Here is an 11,756-nt window from a genome sequence, read left to right on the forward strand (position 1 = left end):
GTCGCTCGCACAGAACACGGGAGCGGCTGCAGTGGGCCCCTCATGTTTAGATTTGACCGTACGAATGGTTCCTGCGAACGATCGGTTACTTCGGACGAGTCCCGTCACCGTTCACCGCTTCCTCTCCGATCACCGCCGCGAAAACACCGCGGAAGATGCCAGCGCACCGCGATCGCACGGTACGGTCACGCTACGCCGATACCCGAGTATCCAACGGCCGAACAGATCGTATGGGACCCATCAGTGGCCTCTTAGAGAACGAGTAAGCGTGGGTAACTTTGCCAGGCTTTACATACGAACAGGAGACATGCCGCGTTGGAGCCATGGTTTTCGGACACGTGGCAGCGATACCGACGAAGAGCGAAGCAAAATAGTTAGCCAACTCCAGCTGGAAACAGCGCACTGTCTAAATGCTTCGTGGTTAGTAACAGAGCACCAGCTTTTCTGAAAGACTGACCTTTGATCGACACGACTCGAGTACAAAAAGCTCGACAAAGAAGATTTCACTGTTCCTTCTCCTTTTCCTTTCTGATTCATATGATTCTTCTCTGCTGTGCTGTAGTTACAGTGGCCACTGCAACTGGTGACCCAGATCGAACTGGCTTGAAAGCAATGAAATGCATAAGAATCGGATTCGATTTGTCTTTTCTTCTGAAATCTGAAGAATTTACCTTGAATGACCTCCAAATTGGCGACTTTGAGCTCCGAGAGTAATCGGAGGAGAGAAAAGCGATTACTTTGACGCGAATTCCGTTGCGACGGAGAGCGTCGAGATCTCTGCCTCTTCTTCGGGTGTGGCTGGGAGGTTGAGGTCGATGAAGCTGCCTTCGAGGACGAAAGGAGAGAGCGGCGGTAGTGGACGGTGAACGGGGGCAGTGATGGCGGAGGAAAGATGGGATCTTTTGTGGCCGCCGAGCGCCTGGCCGGAGGAGAAGACCCTGCAGCAGTAAGGACACTCGAAGAGCTTGGGCTCGCGGTCAGGAGGGTTGGTATCGGCGGTCGGGATGCGTTCCACCTCGACCCTCTTGTGGCTCGCGCGGTGGCCGCCGAGAGCTTGATACGACCGGAAGAACTTCCCGCACGTGCTGCATTGGTACCTGGTCCTCTTCCGCCGTGATCTGGCGGCGAGCGGCGGTTCCGGTTCCTTCTCCTCCACTTGATCGTAATAGATCTCCTCCTCTTCGTCCTCATTGGTCTCGTCCAAGCCGTTGGATCGCTGGCCCTCTGCTTCCGATTTGGACCAGGCGTCGCGGGAGAGCAGCATGAGGCAGCGGGCGACGTCCTCGTCAGTCGAGGCGTCCGAGACGGAGCGGACCGGTTTGGCGTCGGCGACGGCATCAACTTGGCGGCGAGGACGGCTTACCCGCCGTCGGAAGGACGACTCCGCGTCGCTCTCGCCATCATGAACGACGGTGGAGGATCCGCCTGCGGCGACGGAGGAGAACTCAGGATCGACAAGTCGGAAGCTTCTCTTCGGGTTCTTGCGGAAACCGTACGCGCCCATCGCCGGCCTGCCCTCCGCCGCCACGGAGAAAGAGGACGATGAGGCGGAAGGAGAGGGGAGTGCCTGCTGAGCCATCGCGGGACGAGCGGCAGAGTTCCTGTGGGAGCGCATGTGACCGCCGAGTGCGTGGCCATTGGAGAAGCGGCGGCCGCAGAGCCTGCATCTTGGTCTATCCATGACCTCAAAGATCGGATCTTTGGATCTCTTTGAGCTCGTTCTCTTCACTGTTCCATTGCCTCTCTCGTCTTCTCCTCTGCGAGCTGCTGTGTGAGCTTAGGAACACAGAAAAAAAAGGCCGCTGGTGAACGCAGTACTCATTCCTCTCTCTCGTTCCGACAAATGACAGCGAGGAGGGACGAGGCGGAAGGGCAGATGGATACCACAACTTTAATCCAAAAAGCAAGGTCATTAAGATCAAGCAATACAGCAAAAGACACCAGCAGCGAACAGAGCACCGTCCCAACCCCTCTCTGTTCTATACGTATAACACGACGGAGACCGTCCTCGAGACCGTAGCTCTCTCTTGCAACCATCAGGCAGTGGCACCCAAATTGAGGAGGTTTCTGTGAAGGTTCTGCTGCAGATGGTAAGAGATGATGATATCTATGCCGACAAAAAATCTCTGTCATAGCAGCTCCTTATTTAAGTCCATTTCAATGAAGGTGGGGGCAATCGTGTCGATTTGTGGTGGTAGGAGAAGTACAAGCTTCAGCTCCACACAACAATGGTGACGCAGAATTGAATCGCTCCTTCAAGAGCTATATAGTGGAGATTGCCGGTGATCATTATTAATCCAGAAAGCTAACACTTGGTTCTCCTCTTTAACCCCTTCGAAGCATGAGTGAAATATAAAGGTGTGTGTTCCAATCAACTTTATCCTCTTGATTGATGTAATAATAATAATAATAATAATAATAATAATAATAATAATAATATTTGATGTACGGAGATTAAGTAACTAACCACAGTGTACCACGTGTCGTTGCACAGTTGGGGCTCTATTTATGGGCCGGGCCGCAAGATAGATAAGCCACCGAGGCATTCCGATCTGTACCCCACTCGTCGTGAGAGACGAGCGAAAACCATGGCGGCGATCGCGCACTCCATCGGTGGCCCCGAGAGCGCACAAGCGCGATCAGCGCTGACAGAGGACGGTGGCGCCGGTCGGGAGCCACGTCTTCCGTGGTGTTCAGGATCTTAAGCAAGCCGTCACCGCCGCCGCTGCCGAGGACCTCAACAGAAGTTTGTCGACGCCGCAGACTCTTCTTTCCAGACCATGGTTGATTGAAGGTGTGATTTCTGCCTCGACAATCGTTTGACATCTCTAATTTAATCTCCGCAAAACAAGGATTCAAATGGGTTATAAGAATTGGGGTACCACTGTGTTGAATTTGAATTTTAGGTTTATCGAGTTGATTGTCCTGAGGATGGGACGTCAGGATTCTGAGCTATCTTAGATGATAAGCGCATTTGATTGCTAGAGACTGATAGGTATACTATTAATTTAGGCCTAACTCTTTTGTCGTCGCATGGAATGAATGTGTCGTGAAGTTTTTCTGGTTCAAAAGCAAGTGTTTTTTTGTCTCATTCTATTTGTATTTCGTGTTCCTCATCATGATATTGCTGTTGAGAACATAGAGTTGCATGTCTGTATGTTGATGGAATGGAGAACAATCTGTGTGAAGTTTTTCTGGTTCAAAAGTAAGTTTTTTCATCTCATTCTATTTGTATTTGATGTTCCTCATTATGATATTACTGTTGAGAACATAGAGTTGCATGTCTGTATGTTGATGGAATGGAGAACAATCTGTATGAAGCTTTTTCTGGTTCAAAAGTAAGCTTTTTTATCTCATTCTATTTGTATTTGGCGTTCCTCATTATGATATTACTGTTGAGAACATAAGAGTTGCATGTCTGTATGTTGATGGAATGGAGAACAATCTGTCTGAAGCTTTTCTGGTTCAAAAGTAAGCTTTTTTTCCTCATTCTATTTGTATTTGGTGTTCCTCATTATGATATTACTGTTGAGAACATAGAGTTGCATGTCTGTTTGTTGATTGAATGGAGAACAATCTGTACCTATCTCTCTTTCTACTTCCATTTGTCTTTACATTTACAGAGAATATCAATCCGATCTTACTTTGACTAGTTTGACTTAGAGTTGAATGCTTAAAAGAAAATATAATTCTTCCAATAGATGCCTCTTAAAAGTAGCTTGCATTGGTTTGGTATTGTTTGTATTACAGCAAGAGCCAATTTGTAGCTCCTCATGAAATCTGAGATAAGTGCCACTGATATATAAAGTGGATGATTGTTTACATCAAACTTAATGGCACAAGAAATGTTCTACAACTATAGAATAAAACTTTGTGATGTGAAAGCTGTACAAAATTTCTTTTTGAATTTGAAGTCTCCCTCCACCATCTTTTTCATGCTTTAGGTTATAGCTGAGCATTATACTTGTCGTGATGACACCATTTTGTCATGCTCATGATAATATTCATCTTGTTAAGTTGAGGTTTGGTTGCATGCACTATCTACTCTGTTTGCTTGTTCTGTATTGATAATTTGTGTTTCCTGTTTACATGTATTAAACTCTATTATCATCTTTCACAATTGTCACTGGAGATAGCTTTCATAATTGAAGTAATATATGACCCAAAACTGTTGGTGCTGAGATGAGTAGATAAACATGGCAAGTTTATGGTGGCAACCATGAGGACCATTACCTTACCTAGCAGAAGTTAGAAGAATCTACTGGATCCTTCAACTTTGCACAATGATTAAATATGATTACCTCACTCCCACCTGAATGTGCCCACATTTGTGTCTGCAGGCACTTTTGGAGTCATTTCTCTGGTATTCATATGCTTCTCTCTCAATGTTATCAGTCAGAAGTTTTTCAGGGAAAAGTTTACCTAATGGATCTATCTTTTTGCCTGACAAAGATCTGAACATTTATCATTTTATGTACAAATTACAGCAACTGCAAAGAAACCTAGCTTGTTCATTGCAGCTTTTCTTTTCACTCCCACCAAACATATTGATATGCCTGTCCTCATGCATTACTGGTCCCAACATGCCAAAGTTTCAATGCCTTCCCTTTCATCAACTCAGAAAGGAAGCCACCATGCATGCATCCTCAAACTAGCAAAACTGCACTCACTGACAACATAACAAGCTTTCCTCGTGAAGTGATTGTAAGGCTACCAGAATGAGAGATTCAACATCAAAACCTTGGAGAACATCTGAGGGAACCCAGGTAGGTGAAGGCCACTGGATGGGGGAACATGATAGAGAGAGATTGATTTGCCTGATAAAGCCTATCACACATGTGGAGTGAGAGCATGGATCAACACTTGCAGATATTTAGAGGAATGCCAATTTGGATTGTGCTATTTCTACTCAGGAAAAGAACTCGTTCAAATTGTTCAAACTCTGATGTTAAGTCTTTTGTAAGTAATTCATTGCCATTAACTCTCATCCTTTTTATTTTCTTGTGTGGCAGCAGCAGCAGCCTGCGTCATTGTTCTGGCGTTCGATCAGAAGAAGAGAAGCTCTGTTCTTGTGCTTCTGCAGTCACAAAAGCTGCACCGGAGCTGGTTATCTTCTTGGCCAGGGGAGTTCATGAGACGAGTACGCCGACACCCTCGACGGTGGAGGAGAAAGACGGTGGGTGGCGTCCCCGAGGAAGCAGTACGTCTCTTCCTCCTCCTCTGCTTACATGCTGCATGAGCCGCGCCGTGCGGCTTTCAATCACCTACGTCACCCGCAAGGCAGGCAAGCATTTCACATCAAACATCCTTTCCCTGTCAACTGATCCAAACTCCAACAAGCATCACGGCAATTAGTCATTTATAAACCTGTGATCTCCCCCAAATCCATGCGTGCCCGGCGAATAAGCCGCTGTCCCTCTCTGTTCAGCCACCGCATTATTATATGGACCACTTTGGACACGCCCGCACACAAGTCTTACGTCCTCATCGTCACAGTCACAGGTCTCAATTATTTATAGGAAGAGAACAAAGTCGCTGCCATGAAATAATGAACATGTTTGTTCTCGCTCAGCATGGTGGGCTCAACAGAGGCACACAGAGAGAGAGAGAGAGAGAGAGAGAGAGAGAGAGAGAAGAAATAAGGAGCATTGCTAATGTCTCTAACAGCTACGATAAAGAGAATAATTACTTGGAAGAACAGCTATAATTAATTTCCGCTTCATAGGATGGTTATACACCCTTAATTATTGTTATGCTTTTGATTTGTACCTCCTAATTAGTTTGCGTTGGCTTTTCCTTCAGGCTTGGAGGCGTCGGAAAAAGAGGCTCGAATCACGGAGGTCCTCCTCCTCCTCTTGATCGAGCTGATGCCGTCGTCTGCCGAGGCTTTCTTCTTCGCCTTGGCTCTCCCCTTCCCCTTCTTCCTCCTCTTCGCCGCCTCCCTGGTCGACGTCCTCGTCCTCGTCGTCATTGTTCTCCACGCTGACACCGGGCTCCTGCTTGTTCTCGTTGCCTTTGCTGTTGAAATCAAAGCTTAGAGGACCCATGTCGGAGAACCGGAAGCTTTGGTGGTCGGCCGGCACGACGATAGCATCGAGTAGCTCAGAGTTCACTTTCGGCTGATCCTTAATGTCTCCCGGTGGATTAGAAGCGGCTGCATTTGCACCGGGGGGGGAGGCGGAAGGATGAGGCTTGTTGGAGTTGAGGGACTTGGAGTAAAGCTGGTCCAGCTGTTGGAAGTAAGGGCAGGTCTTGGCGTGATGTGGCCGCTTCTTGCCGCTCTCTTTCGTCTTCCTGAAGTACTTGTTGATGTTCTCCCACTTCTCCTTGCAGCGTTTGGCGCTGCGGTGGTAGCCCATCGTGGTCATGGTCGCGCTCACCTCCTCCCACAGCGGCCCCTTCAGTCCCGGCTCCTGGAACCTCGATTCCAGCCCGCTCCGGACGCGGATCAACGCCTGGACCTCCGCCTTCGGCCATCTACTCGTGTTGAACGACACCTTGTTGCTATCTGGATCCCCATTGTTGAGGGTATCCGAGTACTGTTCGATTTGGAGGTTCTCCTCCTTGTCGGCATCGACCTCGGGGAAGTGGGGTTTGGGAGGGAGGTCGAGGCTCTCGCCGGTGATCTTCTCGAGAAAGGAGACGATGGCGGCCTCGCGTGAGGAGGCGAGGGCGCGCTCTTGGGCTCTCGCAGCCGCCTCGCGGCTGGACTTAGCGGCCTCCTGCTTCCTCCATGCCTCCTCGCGGCTGGTCCTCTCCTGTTCCCTCCTCTCCATCACCTCCAAGAACTTCCTGTGGAGGCCCTCCTGGTGGTCCATGAGCTGCTTCACCAGGCTCTCAAAGAAGGCAGCCACGGAGCTCAGCTGCCGCTGTCGCCGCTTCCTCCTCCGCCGCGCGCCGTCTTTAGACGATTTCTTAGTCGGTGCCTCCTCCCCCGCTGATGTCTCCGACGTCCCACCGACACGATCGGCGGCGGGTAGCCCCGGCGGGACCATGACGTGCAAGAGAGGGGTCTCATCGCCAGTGAGGGCGGAGCCTGAGCCAGTCTGATTGGCTCCGCCACCGGCATTACTGCCGCCACCGGGCTTGTAGATGGCCTCGAGTTCACTGAAGAGCTTGTAGTTGCTGCCGCCGGCGGCCTGCACATGATCACACTCCGCTACCTCTTTGCTCTTCTTAGAGAAGTGTCCACTGGAGCACTCAGGCTTCTTATCCGTGCACCTCTTGTTGTTCCTGTTGATGTAGTCTATATCCAGTGGCCTCCTGCAGTGGATCAAATATGAGTGTAGGAGCAGCATAAGCGTAGGAACGAACCTAAACATACATACTATTCCAATGACACTTGTAGATTGCCTTTTAGGTGCTCTTACAAGCAAATCCTTTTCTGCTTTTTCACCAGTAATGATCAAAAAGCAAATCCCAGGAAGGAATCATCAGCTAGTCTCTCTTCTTTTTCAGATGAATTATGTAGCTTTGCTAAGTAAAAAATGGCCAATAATTCATTACCATGACAGCTCCTTAATGGCGGACTCGTCATCTCGTTGCCAGTGGTGAAGGCGACTCTCGGATCCATCGTCTCCTTGCAAGATGGCATCACCATCATTAATTCCGTCCCGGCTACCGCCACCGCTGCTCTCTTCCATCGCCAGCTTAAAGCCCATCGCCGGCGCCAGAAACGACGGCCCTCCGCCGCCGCCGCCGCCGGGGATGATGCGTGTTGGCGAGGCTGAGTTCTCGGGGCCCGACTCCTGGTCCAGCCCGAGCGGGTGCTGCGGAATCAGCCTCATGGGTTCCAGGTACTGCTGCTGCTGCTGGTGGGGGGGGTGGAAGAGCTGGAACTGATGGGCGGCGGGTTGCTGGAAGAGCTGCTGGGTGATGGGGATGGTGTGGAAATGGGAGAAGTGGGGAGGCAGCGCGGGTGGCTGCGGGTGAGCGAGGGGATGGTACTTGAGAGGGTGAGGGACCGCGGGGTGGTGGATGTCGGTGGGCGCCGCAGCCGCGGCGGGGTTTGCCGAGGCGATGGAGAAGAGCGACGGGCCGCAGCTTTCAACCATGAATTGCTGGATCTCCGACACGCCTCCATATCCCGACTGCATCTTCTCTCTCTCTCTCTCTCACTCTCCCCTTGTTCTTCTTCTTCTTCCTCTCTCCCACGCTTCTCTCTTTCCTGCTGTGATGATAAGAGCAAGAAGACTCTCAGATCCGCCCTCCCAATATCTTTCTCACTCAAGAAGGAATCACAAAGGAAGGGAGCTTCGTCGACAGGGTAGCCAGAGCAACCGACAAGCCATCGACGAGGAAATCACCACTCTCCCTCTCGCCTCTTCTCGCTACCGCTGCTGATGCTATAGGATGGAGAGAGAGAGAGTAAGACGGTGGTGTGTGGCGTGGTTGGTAGAAGGAAAGGTCAAAATATATGGTACAGACGGTGACGTCACGGGGTGGGGGGGCAGAGGATGAGCGTCCGCTTCAAGGCGGCATTACTCCATCGGTCCTGCCGATCGAGCACGAGTCATGCACGTGACAACGAGGGCCGAACCGTCCATTTCGACAGCTACGGATATATATGGTTCGATCGTGTTGGGTTGGAGAGAGACGTGAGGAGGGCGAGGGAGGTCACGGGAAACGGATGGCCGGGGCGAGGAGCGGGAAGGTGGGGGAACGATGATTGGGGTACTCGATTGCGGGTGGGGATACGAAGGAGGGGAAACGCTGTATCCAGCTGTGTCGGCCGAAAGCACGGAAGGAAGCATCGGGGACGCATGACCGGCCCTACGACGCGACGTGGGCCGCTTGCTTGCTTGCTACGTGAGTCGTGTCATCATGATGTGATGGACGGCTCCTGCACGAGGAAGCTGCATAGAACCCCCACCCTTCCCTTCCGTTGCTCGTCTGATTCTTTTATTCATTTATTATTTTATTTTTCTTTTATTTTAGAATTACTAAAATCATCTAAAAATATAAAAATCAATTAAATCGTCAGAAAAGATTTAATATCTTATATATATATATATATATATATATATATATATATATATATATATATATATATTGTTGTTCGTGAAATTAAACTTTGGGATAAGCATAACGTAAAGCGTGAGGCGTGGGAACTTTATCCTCTCTTGGCTTCTCGACCCCTTGTGATGGTGCCGTGGGGTTCTGTCGATCACAGCCACCGACGTGAACCCCTAAAGGTGTGGGATTGCTGCATTCTCCTTCATTGGTCTCACCACTGTCAGTGAATCCATCACCCTTACACCCTTCCCATTCAATTTTCTGGTTGATGTCCAACTCATATGAACGTAGTACACAGAGATCGATTTCATCGATCTAAATTTAGAAGCAAAATGCTTGTGTGATCGGAGCAGTAGATCGAGACGGACTGGGAACAATGAGGAGGAGGAGAGCGGAGCTCGAACGTGGCAGAAAAGCATGCGAGCTGGGAGAAAGGGGAATATTCTACCAACACGTTGGAGAAGGCGATGGGTAAGAAAACGATATGATGTGATGACAAAGCTGACCTATCAAACCTTCTTTGATGTCTGAACTCAACATGTCGAGGATTCGATCGTTCCAATTTCGATTCAAATCCAAAATCCAAGCGATGAACCAAACCATCATCTTCTACTTCTCGCGTCTTCCATGCACGACGAATACCTCCGACATGAAGTGCTCGAGACACATAATGTAGGTTGGATCCAAATGCTGATGAAGACTATTGCAGACATGATAATGTCCCAGCATCTGATGCACGAGATGCCCCACCCGGGAAAGCAGGAGTAATCCGTCCATGTGGAGATCACGGACCGGCAAGAGAGAGAGAGAGAGAGAGAGGGCCAGCGTCGGTCCCCCAGTCTCTTCCTATAGCACATGAGAAGGACGGCAGTGTGGATGGTCTCGTCCAGTCCGATCTGATGCGATCCGATCGGGTCGAGTTTGATAAGATGCGCATCGCCCTCCTCGCTCGCCATCACAAGCTGTCGGCTGTGGCACTCGCTGTATCCTTTTGAGGAAGTGATGTGCCACCGACGGTCTCCATCTCGATTCATATCGACTGTGAACTCGGCTTCAGCTCCATGAGCTACCTTTTCGAGTGTCAGGGCCTGCGGCTGGACGCAGTGCATCCTTTTGTCGCCATCACCACCGGTGGCGTTTGTGTATTCCGATCTGAGAAGCTTCACGTTGGATGTTGACTCTTGTTGGCGATGAACGTTCGCACCTTTTGATTGCTAAACTCTTAGATTTTTCTTTTGGTTTTGAAGTCTTCTCTTCCCCCAACATCACAGTGCAGTGATGTTAACAGTTTCCATTCAATGCATGCGTGCTAATATAACCCAAGGAAGACATTGGCCGTGAGGAAGAACCGGTTATCGTGTCCTCGTACTGGTCAACCATAAACAGGTTTTAGATGCTATTCTTCTTAGATTTAACAGCGGTCACCCTGTCGTCATCCACATCATTTATCTCATGTCAATGTTGTTCTGCATTCCAGTACACAGGCCTTATGCTACAGCCTCAGCTAATGCCATGGTCCTCCTTCAGGGTTAAAGTCATCTCTGCCGACGAGGGTGTTGGAATGACTATGGATCCATGCAAGAAGAAGGAGGCCAAAAGGAGTCTCAGTACTCCTTTCTTGCTCTCGTACTTGTGGCTGTTCCTATTGGCTCGAGTCTCACTTGCACTGTGAAGGAGCTTATGGGTTGTATGAACTGTGGCGGCACAGTTGCGCTGTAACACCATTCACAGTGCAAGTCAGCTCCTGCACTGCTTGCATGCAGCTAATTGTGCCGGAAGAAACGATGGATCCGACAGCTGTGGAAATCCATCGTGTGAGATCTGTGATGGAAACCCTAGCATCCGAGAGGATGGGAGCCATGGAGGTCGGTGACAGTAGTGGAAGATGACGGAGAACGTGAGATCCCGGTTGTGAGGGAGTAGCGCATCTCGATCGGCCGTGCTCTGGGGTGTCTCCTCATGGCGGCACTGGGTCACGTGCATGCGGGGTCAGGCCGTCGTGGGACCGACCAAATGCCTGCAGCTACGTATATTATGATGACGACGGTGCTGGCTGGGGTTTTGTAGAAGACGACAGCCACGGGGGACCGCCCGCTGTCGACCAGTTGCTGTCATCCCCGGTGGCGAGCCGTACGACGCTCCCAACGGCCGCATTCATTCCGCCCATTAAGTGCCAAAGCCGCTGCTGCACCTGCTTCCCCTGTCATCTCCGTTTCGTCGTACCTGCTTTAGTCTAATCGAATTTAAGATGATGGATTGGGGTTCGATCATCATCAGCACGAATCTAACCACAGAGGTGATGATGATACGGATGGCTCCCTCGTCCTCCCGACTCCAAACCGCTTGGTGGTCTACGTGATGTGGGATATGATAAGAAAGGGTAGCTGCAATGTCTCTATCGATCTATCGGGGTGCAGAATTCCCAGCTCAGACGCTATCAATTAATGCTACCACCGGAGTGCATGCACCGATTGGCCATCACTGCTGCATGCTTTTATTGTGTCCATAATATTTATAGCCGCCATATCGTGGCATGTGACTCTGCTCGCAAGTTTAAGTAGGTACATGGACCGCTCGATGGTTTGGTGCCTCGTACTATTAGGAAGACGTAATCCAAGCGAAAGGTTTCTGTGGTTGGGTCCTCGTACTATTAACTGTGGGCCGGATCCACGTATGCTATAGGCCGGGCCTTTATAAGTTTAATGGGCCGCATGGTGGGCCATGCACTACTACCTTCTGGT

At 50.0% G+C, this 11,756-nt stretch overlaps 2 protein-coding genes across 2 annotated transcripts; both read right to left on the minus strand.

Annotated features, from left to right (window-relative positions):
- Positions 1-488: 488 nt before the first annotated feature.
- LOC103990634 (zinc finger protein ZAT9-like) lies at positions 489-2,355 on the minus strand. The gene is made up of 2 exons (XM_009409843.3): positions 672-2,355; positions 489-598 (listed from the first exon to the last, which is right to left on the minus strand). Exon 1 carries the CDS (start codon positions 1,679-1,681, stop codon positions 734-736), a length of 948 nt encoding a protein of 315 aa, XP_009408118.2. The 5' UTR covers positions 1,682-2,355; the 3' UTR covers positions 489-598; positions 672-733.
- A 3,135-nt stretch (positions 2,356-5,490) lies between these two features.
- On the minus strand, positions 5,491-8,377 carry LOC135643227 (trihelix transcription factor DF1-like). The gene is made up of 2 exons (XM_065159935.1): positions 7,507-8,377; positions 5,491-7,263 (listed from the first exon to the last, which is right to left on the minus strand). Exons 1-2 carry the CDS (start codon positions 8,094-8,096, stop codon positions 5,799-5,801), a joined length of 2,055 nt encoding a protein of 684 aa, XP_065016007.1. The 5' UTR covers positions 8,097-8,377; the 3' UTR covers positions 5,491-5,798.
- Between the last annotated feature and the right edge of the window lie 3,379 nt (positions 8,378-11,756).

Source organism: Musa acuminata, chromosome BXJ3-7 (assembly GCF_036884655.1).
Source record: "Musa acuminata AAA Group cultivar baxijiao chromosome BXJ3-7, Cavendish_Baxijiao_AAA, whole genome shotgun sequence".
Lineage (NCBI taxonomy): Eukaryota > Viridiplantae > Streptophyta > Magnoliopsida > Zingiberales > Musaceae > Musa > Musa acuminata.